This window comes from Trichomycterus rosablanca, chromosome 12 (assembly GCF_030014385.1).
Source record: "Trichomycterus rosablanca isolate fTriRos1 chromosome 12, fTriRos1.hap1, whole genome shotgun sequence".
NCBI classification, from domain to species: Eukaryota; Metazoa; Chordata; class Actinopteri; order Siluriformes; family Trichomycteridae; genus Trichomycterus; species Trichomycterus rosablanca.
Window position 1 is genome coordinate 35,000,905 of NC_085999.1, and position 21,515 is coordinate 35,022,419.

The 21,515-nt window shown below is 39.3% G+C and overlaps 2 protein-coding genes across 3 annotated transcripts in view; one reads left to right on the forward strand and one right to left on the reverse strand.

The window, feature by feature from the left end:
- Window positions 1-21,515, forward strand: part of itga4 (integrin alpha 4) — a 41,375-nt gene that overhangs the window by 16,799 nt on the left and 3,061 nt on the right. The window contains exons 11-27 of the mRNA XM_063006126.1: window positions 2,166-2,260; window positions 3,411-3,501; window positions 4,311-4,356; window positions 4,990-5,144; window positions 6,313-6,467; window positions 11,202-11,354; window positions 11,626-11,702; window positions 13,251-13,401; window positions 15,116-15,214; window positions 15,376-15,452; window positions 16,368-16,457; window positions 17,219-17,306; window positions 17,496-17,603; window positions 18,097-18,222; window positions 18,323-18,448; window positions 19,853-19,951; window positions 20,759-20,878. Of these exons, the coding sequence (XP_062862196.1) occupies window positions 2,166-2,260; window positions 3,411-3,501; window positions 4,311-4,356; window positions 4,990-5,144; window positions 6,313-6,467; window positions 11,202-11,354; window positions 11,626-11,702; window positions 13,251-13,401; window positions 15,116-15,214; window positions 15,376-15,452; window positions 16,368-16,457; window positions 17,219-17,306; window positions 17,496-17,603; window positions 18,097-18,222; window positions 18,323-18,448; window positions 19,853-19,951; window positions 20,759-20,878 (1,856 nt within the window). The remainder of the gene's footprint in view (window positions 1-2,165; window positions 2,261-3,410; window positions 3,502-4,310; window positions 4,357-4,989; window positions 5,145-6,312; window positions 6,468-11,201; window positions 11,355-11,625; window positions 11,703-13,250; window positions 13,402-15,115; window positions 15,215-15,375; window positions 15,453-16,367; window positions 16,458-17,218; window positions 17,307-17,495; window positions 17,604-18,096; window positions 18,223-18,322; window positions 18,449-19,852; window positions 19,952-20,758; window positions 20,879-21,515) is intronic.
- Window positions 17,492-21,515, reverse strand: part of cerkl (ceramide kinase-like) — a 79,810-nt gene continuing 75,786 nt past the window's right edge. The window contains exon 14 of one of the 2 annotated variants that reach the window (XM_063006129.1): window positions 17,492-17,610. The gene's annotated coding sequence lies outside the window, so the exon portion shown is untranslated. Of the gene's footprint in view, window positions 17,611-20,772; window positions 20,872-21,515 lie in introns of those variants that run through there. The other variant, XM_063006128.1, reaches the window with a different exon arrangement.

The following is a 21,515-nucleotide window of genomic DNA, read 5'->3' on the forward strand; positions in this document are numbered from 1 at the left end:
GCACATGGGACTTTGCTGTTTTCCTTCTACATACACTATTTATCAATTTTCTTCAGTATAAACAAAGTCTATCTATCTGTCTGTCTGTCTGTCTGTCTATCATCTATCTATCTATCTATCTATCTATCTATCTATCTATCTATCTATCTATCTATCTATCTATCTATCTATCTATCTATCTATCTATCTGTCTATCTATCATTATCTATCTATCTATCTGTCTGTCTGTCTGTCTGTCTGTCTGTCTGTCTACTATCTATCTATCTATCTATCTATCTATCTATCTATCTATCTATCTATATCTGTCTTTCTGTCTGTCTGTCTGTCTGTCTGTCTGTCTCTGTCTGTCTGTCTGTCTGTCTGTCTGTCTATCTACTATCTATCTATCTATCTATCTATCTATCTATCTATCTATCTATCTATCTATCTATCTATCTATCTATCTATATCTGTCTTTCTGTCTGTCTGTCTGTCTGTCTGTCTGTCTGTCTATCTACTATCTATCTATCTATCTATCTATCTATCTATCTATCTATCTATCTATCTATCTATATCTGTCTGTCTGTCTGTCTGTCTGTCTGTCTGTCTGTCTATCTATCTATCTATCTATCTATCTATCTATCTATCTATCTATATCTGTCTTTCTGTCTGTCTATCTGTCTGTCTGTCTGTCTATCCTATCCATCCATCCATCCATCCATATATCTACCTACCTACCTACATATCTGGCCCAAAGTATTTGGACACATGATCATGAGCCTGTTGGACATCCCATTTCAAAAATAAATGCTAGGTGTCTTGAATAATGTAAATAAAAACAAGGATACATCATGTGATCAGAAAGATAACTTGTGCAGGATGAACACAAATTGTTTCTCTATCTGTCCACGGATGGCCGGCGCTAACAGTGTATGTGTTCCTAATACAGAGGCAGGTATATTTAAACAGGGTTGGAAAATCCCAACAACACTGATGCACCTGCTGCACTCAAACCAGAATAACACACACTTCTGTGATCTTAAAGTTTTAGTGCCATTACAGTGCTGAGAATGATCCACCACCCAAACATCACCTGGTCCTATAAAGGACTTTCAGAGGGAGAGTGAGACTACAGTCAGTATTTGTATATCCAGCAGCACATCAAATTGGAACATGTAGCTCATTAAACAGCCAATAAAAGTATGTACAAAGTAAACCCACATTTCTCACGCATTTTGAGGAAGTTGTAAGGACTGTGCTGCTGTTTCTTTGCGCTATAGTGCATATTTTTACTTTTCTGCTGCTGCCACACATTTAGAGTTCTTCTGCTTTCTCTGTAATGTGGCTGATCATTGTGAGTGTAATTACCAGCAGTGCAGAGGGGGGAAATGTGGGAAAATATTTGAAGAAAGTGGTGTGTGGGCTACCGAGGGTAGGTAAAAGAGTGCAGCAATGCAGTTGAAATGCTGTGGTTCTTTTGTATAGGCTAATGGCTCTGGTTTAAATGCAGCAGGTGCATCAGTGTTGTTGGGATTTTCCAACCCTGTTTAAATATACTGGCTTCTGTATTAGAAACACAGTTAGAGAAACAATTTGTGTTCATCCTTCACAAGTCTTTTATCAGTGGACAGTTTCTGATCACATGTTGTATCTTTGTTTTCATTTACATTAGCATTTAGTTTTGAAATGAGTTGTCCAGCAAGCATATGATCAGGGGTCCAAATACTTTTGGCCATATAGTGTATGTAGAAGGAAAACAGCAAAATCTAATGTGCTTTGACAGCAAAAGAAGAGCTAATCACCTTGCTTTGCAAGGTAACATAACTGTTTACCAAACGGCTGCATGCCAACACACACACACACACACACACACAGTGGAAATAAGACAAACAGATGAACAAACACTAAATGAGTGGCAGTAATTTTTAAAGCTACGTCTACAGGTGCGGAATAATCAAACCCTCCCAGCACAGCAGTGTTATCAATAATCTCATTAAAACTGGCCCACCTACCATACAGCTTGGCAGGGGGGCACAAACTACAGGATCATGCCCACCTGCCATGTCACTAATGTTTGGCAGAATTAGTATGCCGACACAGATGACTGAAGTTACACTGTGTGTATCAGATTGTCTGTAACGTGTGCTTGGATTTGTTCTTGACTCTTGAATGTTGACTGGTTTCAGACATTGCCATCGGCGCACCGCAGGAGGAAGACCTACGTGGAGCTATTTATATCTACAATGGGAGGAAGACTGGGATTACGTCTAGCTTCTCACAAGTACGTCCTTGTTTTGCTGTTTACACTGCGCTGTTGGTTAGGAGGCGGGACGTCAGCAGGCATTTCCTCTCTTCTTACTCTCTTTATTTCAACTTCCCATCATGCTCAGTCCATCCTGTTTCAGCCATCTCATTGTTTTTACACTCTGTGTGTATGCAGACCTGCTTGAATGTTAGTAAAGTCCATCAACTCATACATCATCATTTGTTAAAAATCTTATTTAATTAGAGTTCTAAATGATGTATTTATGTTTACAGCATTTAGCAGAGAACGACTTACAAAAGTGCTGTGAACATCTAATTAAAGGAAATGGTATTAAAATAGAGTGACCTCTGTGTGTGTGATCCTTTCAGCTATAATAGCAGCCACTCTTCTAAAAGAATTTGTGCCCATTTAGTCAAAAGTGTGTTCATATGGCTGGACACTAATGTTGATAAAGAAAGCCTCAGTTGATATTCCAGTTCATTCCAAAGCTGTTAGCAATTGTTGTGGCTGAAACACAGTTCAAAATTAGAAGGGGTGTCCCAATACTTTTGTCCATATAATGTATGAGAAATCTGTTAGTTGAATGTTTCATCAAAATTTTTGGGGCAAAAGAAATACAAAGAAAATCATTTTAGCTGGAAAAACAAGGACCTGTAGCATGACTATGATGGTTTATATCAGGTTTTGGAAGGTGAAAGTAACCTTAGTAACTAAGGTTAAACCAGCTACCACTAATCACTCTAACCTTCATTATGCATGTAAAGTAAAGTTTGTGTCTTGCTCTGTGCATGTGGTGCAAACTGTGCATTTATGCTTGTACACCAGTTTCTTAAGTAGGTTTTTACATACAATGCAGAGCTAAGAGCCTTCAGCTTTTAGACATTTTTGTCCTGATCAATAACAGGGTGGTGTGTTCATGAGTAATGCAGTAAGTGTATTGGCTCAGTGAAGTGGCGGAAAACATCTATTCTGAGACAGACACAGAAATGTCTCTGTTAAGTATAACTGGGGTATTTTACATGTCATTTAAATCCAGTCTGGAATGGAAAGTGGCTCATTTATTTTTGACTGTTGTGGTTAAACTGTTCCATGGATTGACAATATCTGCTGTGAAGAGTCTCTGTGTGGCTAATGTGTGTGTGTGTGTGTGTGTTCTGACCCGTAGAGGATCTCAGGCTCCGTCCTTGGCACCAGTCTCAGCATGTTTGGACAGTCCATTTCTGGAGGCATTGATGTTGACAGCAATGGTTACCCAGGTAACAGCCCGACTCCATCACTGCACAACAGTGTGTTAATTTCTTTTTACACAGGAAATGAATAAAATCATGTTTGACCAATCACTTCAGTGTGCACACTGAAAACAGAGCATTCACTATATGGTCAAAAGTTTGCGGACACCCTTCTTAATTAGAATAGAATAGAATAGAATAGAATGTCTTTGTTGTCATTGTACTAGTACAACGAAATTGAAAAGTCAGTGGTAGCTCAGCAGTTAAGGTACTGGACTGTTGATTGGGAGTTTGCTTGTTTAAGTCTCATTACCAGCATGTTGCCAGTGTTGGACACCTCAGCAAAGTCTTTAAGCCTCAGTTTCTTGCATTGCTTTGAAGAAAAGTGTCTGCTGAAGGATTTAGACTGCTTGTCCCAATACTTTTGCCCATATAGTGCATATAAAATCTGTGCATTTTTACACAGGTACACAAGTACACAAGTACACAGTCAAAACACATCATAGAAGTATGTTAAATGTATTTGACCAAATATGTGTTACCCCTCACTGTGTATCATAAATGATGCTCATAGTTCCTGAAGAATATTTGATGATTTGTGTTGTACATTTAGTGTTAATGATTTTCACTTGGTCACTGTACTGCTGAATCTCAGTTTTAATTTGGTTGAGTTTTATATTTATTACCAAATTATGTCAGCTATCTATACTAGTTATAACTAATGAACCTGTAATTCTGTAACTGGAGTACATTTATACATTATGTTGAGCAATACTGTGTTTAGTATCATCAATATAAGAATCAGTTTAAACATTTGTTCATTTATTTTTTTGCAGATGTGGCAGTTGGAGCTTTTCTGTCTGATTCTGCAGTGGTGATACGGTAAGGTTCCAAACAAACATACTTTACTTTTAAGCTGAACTGAATGTCTGTTAGTAAATGCTGTAAAAGATGCACGATTTAACTTTAATTTGGGGCACTGGGGTGGTGCAGTGGTAAATAATGCTGGCCCACTTTCACTAACATTCAGGGTGTGAATCTTCAGTGGTGCAATCGGCCGGTTAGGCGTCTACATACTGACACGATTGGCTATGATATGTCTGAGGTGGACTGCCATCCTGTCTAGAGTGTGTTACTGCATTGCACCCAGTGGTTCCAGTAAAGCTGACCCTAACCAGAATAAAGCAGTGGTAAAACATGAAAATGAAATATAATGAAAAAGAATGAACTTCTAGACTCAGTTCTAGAATCTACGGTGCCACTGGCCTGGCTGAGAATTCAACGCACACAAGTGGCGTCCTGTCTGAGATTCACCTTCTCTGTGCTGATACAGCAATTCCGACTGTCTGGTCAAGGCGGAGAGCTAAAACAATCTGTGATTTCTGTCCATGTGTTCAGCTCCAAACTTGCCAATTGTCCGGGACTCCCGAAACTGTTTGAAAATTAAATCATCTAAAATAGTTCATTGTTAATGGTCTGGATTGCTTAGTTTGACTTGGTCTTTTCTCTCTTTAGGACTCGGCCTGTGGTGATGGTCGAAGCGTTTTTGATCCTCCCTGACAGTGTAAATCGATCTGTAGGCCTGTGCACTGAACACAACTCTCCCGCCGTGTGTGTGGATGTCAGCGTGTGTTTTATGGTGCAGGGAAAAGCCATACCTGGTCGCATAGGTGAGAGATGCTTTCTTATCTTACAGTGGTAGGGGGGCATTTCTGGAGTCAATCCCGGGACAAAGGTTTTGTTAATCTGTTAATGCATGACGTTAAGTGAACCTAGCCATTGGTGGCGGTTACATATGAGTGAACCTTAGAGCCGGTCCTAAAAAAGCCTGACTTTGTGAAAAATGTGGAATCTGCTATAGCTGCAAGTGGGGGCTTCCACATGGTTTTGAAATTTCCAGTGGTTTTGAACAAGTGTCCACATACTTTTGGCCATGTACAGTATTTGCATAGTATGACTTAACAGAGTATGTAAACCCCCTTCCCCCATCCTTCATCAGTGTGTATGGTATACATGTTATCAGAAGTTTGCTGTAAGGACATGACCGTTGCTCAGACTCTGACCACAGCTTCTTATCTCAGCTCCACATCCCTCATTCTTCCACAACCGTTACAACCACCTGGGTGTGTCTCAGTGCCTGTCCTCAAACAAAGGCAAATGTGCTCAACCATACCAGGCTCCACTTATGGGTTTATCATGAAGGGACCTGGTTTGGATGTTCAGACGTCCTGACAGGGTTTGTCAGTGAGATGTTTATGAGCTGGTTAGATTCTAGAGTGAAGTTAAATAGTTTGAGATTGCAGTTTTCTTTCAAAACGCTGTCATTAACTGTTCCTGCACACTTCCTCCTGAAACAACACGACCCTTTCAAGCATGTTGCTGTAACTTCTCAGCTTAACCGCTTACTACATCAGCATAAAACTAGCAAACTCTATCTGTTTTGACCTGTTTTAGTTTAGGCACTTTTATGTTCAGAGTTACATTCTGGGAATACATTCAATATTCATTCAGGTCTTAAACAGCAACAACAAAACCACTGGGCATTCGATGTCTACATACTTTTGACCATGTATATTGGTCCGTGTATATTCTAATATAAGAAGCATGTTTTAATCAACCTAAAGATTTTTTGAATTTGCACTAACAGTTACCCTGAGGGTCTGAGGTTTTTGTAAACACTGATATGAAACATTTGGATGCTAACATGGATTTTTTTTTTCTCTGTATAAAGCAAGAAGTTTTATCTTCTGATTAATAAAACTGACATAAACAGTTCATTTTCATTAAACTGTCTGGTTTATTAGATTGTTAAATAATAATAAATGTTTTTTCTTCCAGAGTTAAAGTACAACCTTAGCGCTGATGTAAACCACAAGGAACCCTTCCCCCCTCGCTTTAACTTCCACACCAATGGCACTTCCAACATCACGACAGGTCGCGTGAGGGCCAGACATGGAGAGTTGACCTGCACCAAGCACCAGGCCTTCATGAGGGTAAGAAAACGCCGCCTCTGTGTGATTATGTTGATTATCTGACTCTATGCTTTAGTTACTTTATTAACAACTTTAATAAATAAGGGCTATTATATTATATTATATTAGTGAAGAACATCTGCTTCTCCTTCTGTTTCAGTTATTTATTACACTTTCAAATCCACTTTCACAGACAAAAAACTTTCATTAATCACGGTTACAAATGCAAGAAGAAGCTGAAGCACCTGATTACTGCAGGAGAACTTTATAAACAGGATACCCATCATGCTCTCAAGGCTTTATATTCCCTAATTGTTTGCTGGATGGATGGCACAGTGGTGCAGTGGGTAGTGTAAGTCTAGAGTCCAGTGGACCTGGGTTCAAACCTGCCCCTGGTTACAGTCTGTGTGTGTGTGTGTGTGTGTGTGTGTGTGTGTGTGTGTGTGTCTGGGTCGTATTTCCCAGAATCCAATTTTTCCAAACTTATATTTTCCAAAAGCCTTTAGCCATTATTATATACACAGTTGCTAACATATGAAATAAATAAATTATATAAAGAAAATTATATGTTTTGGGATGTCCATAAATATATTAAATGAAAAATAGATTTCCTTTTTTTTCGGCTGCTTCTGTATTTAGACTTGGCACAGATTTCACGCCGGATGCCCTTCCTAATGCAACTCCTTTTTTTATGGAACAGTACTGAGAGCGCACCTGCCAATGGCTAGTCCCTGCATCTCTGGTAATGGGGTAGCACACTTTACTGCTGGGCAGCGGAAGCTCAGTGGTTAAAGTACAGGACTGGTAACCGGAAGGTCACTGGTTCAAGCCCCACATCTGTCAGGTTGCAGCTGTTGCGTCCTTGAGCAAGGCCCTTGACCCTCAATTGCTTGCAGTGTATACAGTCTCAATTGTAAGTCGCTTTGGATAAAGGCGTCTGCTAAATGTAAATGTAAAATGCCAAATTATATATGCCACCCAATGCCATGTTATTATATATATCCAAAGTCTTATATTCCTTTTACCAAAACCCTCATTGTTTTTAGTGCCCTGCACTCAGCACTTGAATCTGCGGCCCTATATTTTCATTGTTCTGTATTTTTAATGCACTTTGTGCCTAAAGCCCTATACTCCCAAGGTCCTATACTGCATGGGTCTATTCTTAAGGCCCTATATTTATAGCCAAATGCTTAATATGCCATTTTGCTATATTCTTGTTTTTTAGACAAAGCAGTATGTGTTCCAGTAACTCAGTCACAGAAAACAAACGATTGCAGAAATTATTAACATCCCGAAACTGCTTTAACATAAATGTCTTCTACAAGTGTACGTGAACTTTTGACTCTAAAAAAATTTAAAATGTGCTACATGGACAGGTTGTACTCGGTGCAGTTCTTAGATTAGCATAATTCACTTCCTGTAAAATTCCCCCATCTGCGCTACATGCTGCCTGTGATACAAGTTGCCAAATGAGTTAAGTGCATCGCATCAAAGTGCTGAGTCAGTAAAGTAAAACAGAGTCATGAACAGACTTCAAGAATGGCTGTTAGATGATTGATGGAGCTTCAGCGAGTGTGTGAGTGGTCCAGGTGTTCTCAGAGACATTTTACCTTTTTCTCCTGCAGTAATCAGGTGCTTCAGCTTCTTCCTGCATTTGTAAGCATGATTAATGGAAGTTGTGGTGGCAGTGATGTTCATAAACAAGTGTTTTTTAGTGTGAAAGTGGATTTGAAAGTGTAATAAATAACTGAAACGGAAGGAGAAGCAGATGTTCTTCACTGAGAGTAAATTTAAGGTGACGCAAATGAGTCCTGGTTTAGCGTTTCACCTTTGTCAAGTCGAGTTCACATAATGGCCTGAAGTTGTGTTCAGGTAACTGCTCAAATTTTACAGATTGATTTGCTGGCGTTTTTGTACGATTAAACTTTTGTCTTTTGCACATTTAACTGCTTCCTATTTTCCAGTAAATCATCAAAAGTATTTCCATATAATTATTAATTAATAATAATAATAAAATAATAATAATCAGTCATGGTGTATCCATAGAACACTGTGTGCAAGGTAGGACACTTACTCATTCATACCTAGAGACCAGTTGGGTGTGTCTGAGAAAAGGTCAGATGGGGATTTTTTCATTCTCTTCTCATCAGTGGAAAAGCATGTAACCTTTTCACTACTTTACTACACTATGAATATACAGTACATAATAATTTCATGTATATAGCAGTGAATTTAGACAGACTGCGAAGGTGTGGTTTTGGTTCCCAAGGTTTCTGTGCTTCAAGGTGTGACTGTGAAAGTTTTCTGCTTATACGTACTTTCACTCGTATTTTAAAGACGTTTCCCATACGTTGTACCTCAAGAGCTCAAGAGGAGGTGTAAAAAACACCCAGTGATTGCAGAGGCTCAGAGCTTGTGGTTATTTACTTATCTAAAGGTCTGAGCAGGATTTTTACAACAGATTTGATTCCAAATTGTGCTTTCTTTTATTTCATCGTTTTATTATTATTATTTTTTTATATGATCAGATGCCCAAGTGGCACAGCGGTAAATCACGCTAGCCCTTTAGTGCTGAGATATTGAGCTCTAAAGTTTGAATCCCAGCTCTGCCACCAGTCACATACATCTGTAGCTGGAGGAACAATGACTAAACAGGGTTTGCTGGACAATTAGAACCTCTGCTTATTGGTCGAGGAGCCTTCGTCAGGGCAGCTGATCACAATCGGCAGTGCGAGGCTCTCTGCACACAATAATGCATTTATTTATTTATACCTGAATTTCAGTTGTGGAGGGCTAGCATGATAAAGTGCTGTGCAACCCGAGCACCCCTTTAAACGAGTTTAAACCACATTTTGTGTTTTTGCATAAGTAATTAAATAATGAAGGCCCCCACACCACCTCCGCAACCCCCGCCCCCAACCCCCTGATCATTTTATCTCTAGTGCAGATGTAAATGAGAAATGTTACTGTTTTGTACACACTCACACAACTGACTATGTGTTAGGGTCAGCCCTAGCACGTCTGTGCAATTGACGGTATAGTCAGAGAAGGTGTGAAACACACCCAGAGAGTGCAGAGACTTAAACCTTGTTGTTATTTACTGATTTAAAGGCCTGAGCAATGAACTGTATGTCTTTGTGTACACTGTGTTTTTTTGCAAATTACAGTTTAATGCAAATTACAGATGGGAAAAACAAATGAATTGATTTTTTGTCACTAGATGGGATTGGTGATTGTCTGGTGTTTTATTCACTCCAAAACATGAGGGCCGCTTTATACTAAATAAGAGAAAAGGAGTAAAGAACAGGTTGAAGCCTACATTATTCATCCACTCAGTATGCTTTAAGGTGTGACTGCGTGTGAACGTTTTCTGCTTATAAGTTCACTGGTGGTATTTTAAAGACGTTTCCCACACGCTGTACCCCAAGAGCTCAAGAGGAGGTGTAAAAACACCCAGTGATTGCAGAGGCTCAGAGCTTGTGGTTATTTACTGATCTAAAGGCCCGAGCAGAGATGGAGAGCTTCATGAGTGCATGGTGCTTGTGCACATCAGTAATGTAAGGATGGGGTGTATACAGTGTAAATTAGTTCAGAGTTTCTGTAAACCAGCAGGAGAAGTAATCCATTCCAGTTCAAAAATCTAAACTGTACAGCCAAAATTATTTGGACACCCAACCATCATCATGTCGGCCATTCTATTTAAAACCATAGGCCTTACTTTAGACTTTGTTTCTGGTTTGCAGCTTTAACAGCCCTTAGTCTTCTGGGAAGGTTTTCACTAGATTTGGAGCATTTCTGGGAAGTCAGTAATGGGAGGATGGGGTTGGTTGGGCTAAAACAAAATGAGTTGATTTTCTGTTACTAGATGGGATTGGTGATCGCTTGGTGTTTCTTTATTTACTCCAAAACAGCTTTATACTAAATAAGACTAAATAAGAGAACAAGAAGTAAATAACAGGTTGAAGCCAACATTATACATCCACTCAGTATGCTTTAAGAAAGCATGGCAGATGATATTTATGCTGATTTAGCCTTTTACTGTGATGAGTCGTTTGAACCACAAATGACGTTCATATAGCAGATGAATCTGGCTGTGGTGTTTGTTTTCTACCTTAGTGGTTAAATGTTGCTCATATACCACACACACACAAAACACACACACAATACAGATACACACAAACCTGGCCATGAGATGAAAAGAAAATGAGCAGTGAGTATCAGCCACAAAAGGCTGATGGGATTAGTGCAGTTGTTAATTATAAATAGTTCATCACTTCTAACGATGTAGTGCTTTGTTGTGCACGGTCGCACCTCCAACTATGTGTAAAATACTGAAAAATATAAATGACACACAATGTAATTCATTAAAAATGCAAAAATTAAATTAATTATTAACATAAGAAATGCATTATTAATTAATAATAGGAGGGAAATTCGTTTTTTTAGACACAATTTAATGCCTATTTTGCCAAAAGTACCTAAAGCATAGTATTAATTTAAATAATAATAATTAATATAATAATATGATTTAGTATTATATATATATAATACTAAGTAATCAGCATAATAATGTTTACATATAAAAAATATTTTAAATGATCTACATTACCTCATGTTTAGTGCTGCTATAATTATAGTTTTATACAAAATGGGGGGGGGGGGGGGGGGGGGGTAAAGAAAAGTCAGGAAGGGATTACATGTGTAGATTTGTTTAATAATGTGTGTGTCTGTCTGTGTGTGTGTGTGTGTATTCAGAGGGATGTCCGGGATATTTTCACAGCGCTGGATTTCGATCTGCAGTACGAGTTGGGTGAACACAGTGTGGTAAACCGAGCGTCTGCAAGTTTTCCGCCACTCAAAGCAGTGTTACAGCAGAGAGACGGGTTCACCAACCGAGTCAGAAACCAGGTACCAGCACCTCACCATGCCTAAATCCACAGCACAATAATGTGCACAAAAAGCGTCAGAGCGTCTGAATACTTTCTGAATCCACTACATGTGTACAGTGTCTGTGTGTATGTGTGTGTGTGTGCGCTGTGTTAACATTCCAGATTAACCTTTATTTCAGTACCAGATATTCTACATGGTTCACAGTTTTTGTATGAATGCGATTATAGCCAGCGTTCCCCAGTAAACTGCAGAGATAATAATATTTGACTTTTCTCGCATGTGTTCTTAGACTTGGTTTGCCCGACACTGTGCCTGGGAGAACTGCTCGACTAACTTGCAGGTTTCTGCACATCTGGTGCTTCCACAGTAAGTTGATGTAAATTCTCATTTTTCTTGCACAATGATCGTCATCATGTCCTCAGTGCTGTAACTAATCACTGTCATACTATAGTATTTCAGCAAATTCATTCCCATGCGTGCTTTGTTCATTGTATATTAGTTCGGGGTTTCTGTAACCCATTCCAGTTCAAAAATGTAACCTATATGGCCAAAATTATTTGGACATCTAATGATCATGTTCGCCATTCTATTCCAAAACCATTGGCATTATTGTAGACTTGGTCTTTGCTTTGCAGCTATAACAGTCCTCAGTCTTCTGGGAAGGCTTTTTGCTAGATTTTGGAGCATGTCTGGGAAGTTGTGAGATCAGGACTGATGATAAAAGAGAATGCCTGGCTCACAATCAATATCAGTAACTACCGTTCCTGTCATGAATGTAACCAAAGTGTAAAACATGATGTTAAAATCATAATAAATAAACAGATAAATAAGTTCGGGGTCTTTGCAGGCCACTGAAGGTTCTACACATCAAACTTGTTGAACCATAATTTCTAGATCTCACTTTATTGCACAGGGGAAAAGACATGCTGGAACAGACTGTAACTGTTGCTACAAATTTGGAAGCATGTAACTTTTATTTGATGAAATTGATTTTAAACACCTTTAGCAATGGGTGTGGCTGAAACACCTGAACTCAGTGACTGAGAATGGTCACACGTTTTGACCATACAGCGTGGTGTGTAAAAGCCAGCATATTGCTCCCTGTATAGCTCATGGAAAAAGAAGGTCAGAAACCATTTGGGATGTGGCCCACTCCACTCGATTGGAGCATGGTGGCGACGTATTGACGTAATGGTGTGTCATGGCTCAAACATCTGTCCACATGCTGTTTTTTTTTTTTCGTTTCACATTTCATGATGGACAGAAAACTGTGGCCAAAACACACAAGCAACATTTTTTTCATTTGCGTGCTAGTGTGGACCCGGGCTCGGCTCGTTTAATTGGTCTGTGTGTGTCGGAGGAGGGGGTTCGGGGGGAAATTAGCATTTTGGATCATGTTTCCAGCCGTAAATGAACTAATTTATGGACCTCTTTGACTGTCGACGGCGATAATGCATGATCTGATTATTCATAAGGCAGCAGCGTTTCAGTGTGTGTTGTGATTGGGGGAGTGTGACTTGTCACACTACCAGATGTGCACCTGGTGCCTCGTTTCAAGGCTCCAAACTCGAAGCCCATCCTCTCCCCGTCTCTCATCCTTTCTTCAAAGCAGACAGTGAAGAAATTGGGATGCAAATGAATGCAATGATTTTAATGCAGATTTTTGTGTGGTGTTGTTGTTTGTTTGTTTGTTTCCATGCTTAATAAATGTGTTTCCCAATACCGTAGACCCTGTTTACACCTGGTGCTTATATAAATCTTGATTATCAGGATTACAGCTGGATGCAAATAGTCCTTTTCAGCTTTTTAACATTTTACAAAATTCTCAACGTTTCTGGAAATGAGCTTTATATTTACAGAAATGCTACTTCATAGTGAGTTGAGTCTTTAATGAGGTGCTACTTTTCTCGGCAGGTCTTACAACAACATGCCATACTTTGCTCTGGGTAACGGGAAGACCATCATGCTAAATACCACACTGGTTAACTCTGGAGACGATGCTTTTCTTCCCAAGCTGCACCTCAGATTCCCCAACAACCTGCATTTTATCAAAGTGCTCGACGCTGTGAGTATACACACATAACAATATGTTTTCAAACAGGTGTCATTAGTAGAAACAATACTTAAATATATAGGCACTATATTAAGTCATTTATGACACTTAGCACAAGCCATCATCCAAAACCACTTACAAATGTGACTGAATACAGTCCAAGCAATTGATAACTTGGCAGTGTGGGCTTGAACTTGCAATATTGTGATACTTGTCAAGTACATTAACTACTGAGCTATCACTGCTTTTAAAAAAAAGTAATAAACAAAGGTTCATACAAATAAATCAAGTTAATATGCAAATCACCCCTGGTTTCATTATAAAAGGCCTACAGCCATTGCTCACTCACTCACTCACTCACTGTCGTAACCACCTATCCAGTCAGGGTCGCACAGAAAGGACCCGGACCGCCCCACCTGGGGATGACAGCCATTGCTATTATTCGGAAAAATGATTATGCGGCATCAGTGATGGTGAACATGAAGGGGCTTCCTAAAGTTCTCACTATCTTTGTGTGCTGTGGCTCTGTAGCTTTAACTTTCATTATTGTTGAATGATTTTGTCCTTAAGAGCTCCTTCATCCTCACCATGATGACTACATGTTGTGTGAAATTTTCATGTCTTTCTATGATTTATATTTACAGCATTTAGCAGAAACTTTTGTCTCAAAGAGAATCACAACTGTGAGCGAATACAGTCCCAGCAATTGAGGGTTAAGAATCATAATCAAAAAGCCCAACAGTGGTAACCTAGCAGATATGGGGCAAGAACCAACAAGCTTTAGATTACTAGACCAGTACCTTAACACATGAGCTTCCACTGCCCTATTTAAAACTTGGTGTATTTTATGCAATATAAATACTTAGTAATTAGTAATTAGTAAGTATTGTTTTTTTAAGAAAATTATTTCTACTTGTGGAATTACAAAACTGTTTTTGAGAGAGATTCTGGCTGTTTATTTTCATTAGGAAACAAACACCACATCATAATGTGTCTATTTTTAACAAGCAGTTTTGGTGTAGGTAAGATAATGCCAAGAGAATTTTTCTGATATCAGAGTATCAGAGTAACTGACTTGGCAGGCTTTTTGTTATTTTTGCCTCCTCCTTGACTGTTATTTTCTGATATTTTATATGTCGTTGGGCGTTACCTCGCCACAACATTCTTGCACTTTTGGTGTGTTTGGTAGCGCACCATCATATTTAATAATAATTGTGTATGTACACTGTATGGGCAGGAATGTGTGGCTACCTGAACATGAGCTTGTTCAACGTCTATTTTAAAACCATGGCTATTAATATTAATATGAAGTCCTTGCACCCTTTTGCAGCTTTAACAGCCTTCACTCTTTGTGCATATGCAGTAAAAAGAGTTGTAGTAAGGTCAAGCACTGATGTTGAATGAGAAGTTGTAACACCTAAACTCCAGAAATACACGGTGTGTCTATATACTTTTGGCTACTGGTGCCCCTCTAATTGGTGAGTTGGGTATTTCAGTCAGAAGTTCCCCCGAATTCCAATAAACTGAAATCTTACTCCAGGCAGTTTGGTGGCACAATGATAAATGATGCTAGCCCACTACTGCTGGGATCCAGGATTCAAATCCCCAGCTGTGCCATCAGCCTGGGTATAGATTACATAACAATGCCTATTAATTTACATGTAATGGTCGTATACCCAATAATCACAGGGTAAAGTTTAATTTTTAATCTGATGGTGGATTTCAGGAGGAGAAACATGTGAGTTGTGAGATCGCTGAGGAAGATAAAACAGCCATCGGTCTGGACTGCAGTGTGGGAAATCTGTACATTCCTGCTCGGTCCAAGGTAAAGGTTGTCTAAACTCACTTCCACCCTCCACATGATCTACAGGAGCATTTTATTACAACGTTTATTGATCTGTAAGAAAGACAAAAGCAAGGAAAAATGATCATTCTCTTTATCTGTATGTACTATCTGATATTGATTTGATTCTCTTGGGTTTACAGCTCAACATCAGCTTATTACTGGATGTGAATCAGAACAGCAGTGCTGGGGATCTCAGCATCAGCATCAATGCTACAAGGTGAGAAATGCTTTACTGTAGGTCTGCATTTATGATCATTCATTTGGGATTTAAGTCTTTCCCACCTGCCATACTCACTCTTAGTGCAATTTGCCATCAGCCACCACTGGCACGTCTGGGCTAAAGCAGAAGAGCTGAATGAATTAGGAACTTCAAACCAAAGCAAAATCCAGAGGAATGAGTTTATGAAAGGAAATGACATTGGTTGGTCTTGGTCAGTAAGAGTTTTACATGAATGTGCTGCAGTGTGGATGTGTGTGTTATATATGGATTATAATGGAGCACCTGGTACACACACAGACACACACACAGAGCGCTAGTATGTTTGGATGTTGTTAGGGGTGATGGGTAAACATATAGTACAGGATAACATGAGTCACTCGAGGTGAAACAGCATAGTAGCTGTTTCCAACAATTATTTTACTTCTTACATACTTTGCTGTTATGTTTATTTGATGTTGCACAGATACACTGTGGCTGCTTAAAGTGTGAATAATTAAGTGACAGTAGCGATTTTGTAGTCTACAAAAATCAGGAACAGGGTTTGTATTAAATACTAAATACAGGTATTTTCAGAGGAAAATAAGACATAAATGGAAAGCAGAAGTCATGCTGCATTCAACTTCTCTCAAAACTAAGAAGTGGGAACTCGTATTTACTTTCTTTATACCGCTTGCACATTTGAGCTACAGTAAGAAAGCATCTGGCATGTTTCAGTTGACTTTAATTTATTCCTGAATTCCAGCGAATCATCTGGACACATTTCTGAACTATTTTGTAGAATCATTACTGATTTACAGTAACTCTGTACATGCAGGATGAAAACTCTGGATCACAACACATAATAAAACATTCCTCTACCTTCACAAACACTCAGTTATCATGACTAATTACTGTATGTGCTGTTTATTTCAGAGAGAACTACGAGAACAAAGATTTTCTACATGATAACGTGGCTCATCTGACTCTGCCACTGAGATACGGTGTGGATCTGAATGTACACGGGTAAGTGACAGAATCATTCCAGTCAATAACTTACTTCTTACATGTTGTATTAGATCATAAGTAAAGAGATGAATAGATGGAAGGATAAATACACTGACATACAGACAGACAATTAGACAGGCAGATTTGACAAATTAAAGACAAATTGATAAATGGATGGATGGATGGATGGACTAGTCAGTAGAAAGACAGATAGTTGGATGGATAAATAAATATTATTAATGTTTGTGAGGCCTACATGACCAGCTTTTGGTCTCTGTCATAACCCAATGTGGACTGAATCATAAAGTGGTTGAGAAGTAAAACAGGCTGGGTTTATTTTTAATGCACTCACTCTTCACTGTATTGAAGTACAGTACAGTGGTGTGAAAAAGTAAGTACCCCCCGTTGTCTCTGTTATTAAGGCTAATGATTTCAGAATACTAATTAAAATATGATTCAGACACAGATGCTTGGTTGTGTTGCTGCTAAATCAACCAGATTATTAGCTTTTTTATATTGTGAGTTTTGTAAATTGATAGAAGCTGGACCAGCTGGATCTCCAGTTGTTTTGGGGGTTTTAGATGACTTGGTAAATGAGTTGTTGATGAGCCCTTAATTTTTATAAGCTGGCAACTCCTGGAAAGATTAATTACTGGTTCGGTGGAGACTCAAAGTCTTAAAAGTGTCCTTTTTAATGTGATAATGTGATGTTTTTAATGTTTCTGCTATAATACCATGTTTGTTTAATTATCTAAATCATGCATTCTTTTTATGTGCAGACTTGTGTCTCCGAATACATTCATATTTGGAGATCATGAACTGACACCAGTCGACTGCTACAGTGAAAAGTTCAACTACACGTTTAAGGTACTCACAAAAGCCTTGTCATTTATTCCTTTTAAAATCCAGAGCTGCACTTTGTAGTGTTTTCTTTGCTGTAATGTTGTAAACGTTGCAGTCATATGTTTATTATCATATGTTTATGATGAAAATGTGAAAAAAAGACGTGCTTCCTACCTTCAGTTCTGTGATGATCAACGTTTCTGTGATTCACAGGTGATGAACGTTGGTCCCAGTAAAGCTCTTGATGCCAAAGTAGAAATCGAGATCCCTCAGGTCATGGTTCCCTATCCAGACCAACTCATCCGAATCACAGATTTACAGGTGAGAGCTGGAGGTGGGAAACAAGACAAAATAGCACTTCATAATAAAAGACATCTTCAGTATACAGGACAATACTAAAGTTTTGACACCTGGTCATACACATCTGCAACCTGCTGAATCAACTAAATGTTAGGTGTATATACAAACACCTTTTCCAGAAAAGTTGGGACATTTAGTAAAAGGCAATAACAAGAAGAATCTGTGATTTGTGTTTATAATTTAACTGAGAAACTCCAGTTGCCTGCACACTTAACCCCATAAACATCTTTAAGATGAAATGGAATGTCAGTGTTAAGTCAGCATCAGTGTCGTCTGTGACTGAGGACAGATGTTCCCACAGACACACTGCAAACTCTTATGATAAGTTTTTTATAGTTAAAAAGGGGTTCTATTGTAATCTGGAATGGGTTGTCTGACATCTCATAGTTAGCTACATCTCATTTTTAGCTACAGTGTATTTATTGCTATTCTAAATATTATATGCATGTTGTAGACAACTCAGGGCGTGTGCCATGTGAAGAACAACAGCCAGCCGCTGAAGGACGACTGTGATGTGAGGAAAGCTCGGTTCTATGAAGATCTGGTCTTCTACATGTCTAAAAGCAGCAAGCGGACGATGGTACAGCTTCATTCCTTCTCTGTGCCCTTTTACTTCTGAGAATTGCAGTGACAAAGTTTGTGTCCTCATCACGGATGTGTGTTCTGTCGTTCTTCTGCAGTTCTGTGTTAAAGTAGACGGGGCGTGTAGGATCATCGAGTGCAGCTTCGGTAACATTGACATCGGCAAAGAGGTCACCGTCAATCTGGAGGTGGAGCTCAACCCTGATGTTCTCCAGATCAGCCCAGTGAGTCTCACGTCAAAAAATTACATTGACTTGTAATGAACCTACACAGTGATTGGACAGAAATATTTAGCACTTCTCTTTTTATGTAGCATACACTGTATGAACAAAAGTATCTGGACACTATTTTTTTATTTGAATGTTTCGGCCACGGGCAGCACCGTGGCTAAGTGGGAAGCACTGTCGCCTCACAGCAAGAAGGTTCTGGGTTCGATCCCCAGGCAGGGCGGTCCGGGTCCTTTCTGTGCAGAGTTTGTATGTTCTCCCCATGTCTCCATGGGTTTCCTATGGGAGCTCCGGTTTCCTCCCACAGTCCAAGGACATGCAGTCAGGTTAATTGGAGACACTGAATTGCCCTATAGGTGAATGGGTATGTGTATGAGTGTGTGTCTGCCTTGCAATGGACTGGCGCCCCATCCAGGGTGTTACTGTGTGCCTTGCGCCCATTGAAAAGCTGGGATAGGCTCCAGCACCCCACCGCGACTCTGACTGGATAAGCGGTTAAGAAAGTGAGTGAGAGTGTTTCGGCCACAACAATTGCTAACAGGTGTAATAAATTAATTTATGGATAAAGTGGTGGAACAATGATAATGAAGTGAAATGAAAATGCATACAATCACTGATTATAGCCCATCTGTTGCTCTGTACACTATCTCACCCCCTGTACCCAATTTAATAATTAAAAAATACCCACATAGGACCCCCACTGACCAGATATTATGTGGCACATGGACCAATGTCAGGACTGAAATGACACTAACATAGTAATGATATGGTAGTGTGTGTTCTTCTGGTATGTACAGCAGGTGCATCAATGTTGGTGGGATTTTTTATTACATTAATGTCAATTCTGTGTAGAAAATATATATACTTATATTTTTTGTATTTGGTTTTTCACAGGTTTTAATATTGAAATAAATATTGTTCTGTGTTTATTGTGTGGAAATGGATTGCTCATTATTTGGAGCAAAAATAATAATAATAAAAAAAAACATAAAACAAAACATATTTTCATTCAAAACAATTTTCTCCCAGTTTCCCAACCCACTAATGTAAAAACTCCACTGTGATAGACTGTTTATGTCCAGATTAAATTCATTGTTGTTTTTCATTTTTATGTCCCAATATATTTGAAGCGATAAATTGTAGGGTTAATTGTGTTTATCATAAACATCATACACCCTGAATTTGTTTTTATTTCATTATCATCAACCACTTTATCCTCATAAGGGTTGTAACTGGCTCAGGAAAAACTAGGCGCAGGGCAGGAATACCCTTGACTGGGCACTAATCAATCGCATGCTTTAGCCACCCCTCCATCCTCTGAGACATAGCCAGTCATGTCTGTGTTGATGCCCAAGTGGCTGATAGCACCACTGAGATTTAAAACTTCTTGTTGTTTTTTAGGGAAGACATGCTATAATGCAGATGAACAGCATCATCTCTGTGATGTCACCGGTCAAGGACAACAACACCATCCTGCTGAAGGACAACATCTACGCTATAGTGAGTCACACCACACAGCACACACACATCCCTGAATCAACAGTCCAAACCTCCAGTCTGCTTCACTGGGAAACTCAGTCTTATACTAATCAGTACTGAATACACAGCATCATTAATGATGGTGCACTAATATGTCATGTTATAGTGCAGTAATGATATGGTGATGTTATAGTCATATCCAATTACCTACCTGTAACATCCTCCGCCACTGCAGACCCCCACTTGGGGGACTAAGGAGAGCTGCAGACTATCACACACATCCAACACGCTTGCAGTTTCTAACTGCTTAATTTTATCTGCCTGAGAGAAATGAGTCACACAGAGGCCAGTATAGCATACAGAGAGTCGGCTATCCGCACTGCTATCCGTGAATCAGCCATCTCTCGTGCAGAGGCCACAATCACAGCAGCAATAAGAACAGCCATTGTCCTTCCCCCTGCAGACACACAGCCAGCTGTATGTTCGTGTAGGTGCCCGGTCGGCGGATAGCAGAGCAATATTTGAATGACTAATGATAGCTTGCAAAGCCAGTTGCTTGCACGCATCCATTGCTGTGTCTCAATCCGCATCATTCTGTACTAAATAAATGAAAAATTTATTATACCACTATTAGTAATGTTTTGACCCCTCCGACACGCGTTGTCCACCTTTAATCAACCCCCAGGGTTCTACAGGGAGGCGTATCATGTACAGAGAATTAAACACTGCTCTCTGTGAATGTGTGTGAGAACACAGACTGAACCTCAGCATTCTGCTTACTGTCAATCCAGAGGTTGTTTTTTTAATGAAACATCTGTGCTGTTGCAGGTGAGCCTGGAGGGGCACAACAGCCAGAAGCTGCCGCCTGTCTTGGCTCAGATAATCATCGGCTTTAGTCTGTTTCTGGGCCTGAGCATTCTCGCCGTGCTGGTCTTTTGTCTCTGGAAGGTAAGGAACATTTATTAGTTGCCTTCTGAATGCTATGCTACAGCTGAAGTCAGATGTTTACATTTACATTCAAAACATTTGGGAGACACTTTTATCCAAAGTGACTTACAGTACTGTGACAATGTACAGTCTAAGCAATTGAGGGTTAAGGGTCTTGCTCAAGGGCCCAACAGCGGCAACCTGGCAGTGGTGGGGCTTGAACCGGTGACCTTTCAATTACTAGTCCAGTACCTTAGTCCAGTACCTTAACCACTAGGCTACGTATAATTAAGGGACGTACAGTATAGACTGGCAATCTTGAGATTCTTTTAAACAAAAAGTCACTTAGCTCTTTTCTTCTACTAAACGTAATTATCCAGCTATTGTGAGTAATATGTTTTTGGATAGTAAAAGGTCTCTGGTTCAAGTTGTCACTTAGGCTCATGAGCTAAGGTTTTACATCTCATTTTCTTGCATTCAATTCGGTCACAACTTTAGGTCATTTTATTTGATGGCGCATGTGTGAAAAGTTACATTTGGTTAATCTCATCATGGTTAAACTCAGTACAGGCTGGATGTGTAAAAGAATTATATCTGAAAATACAAACGTAGTAAATTTAGGATGTAAAATATTTGACGTCTCTTTTCTGACATGTCT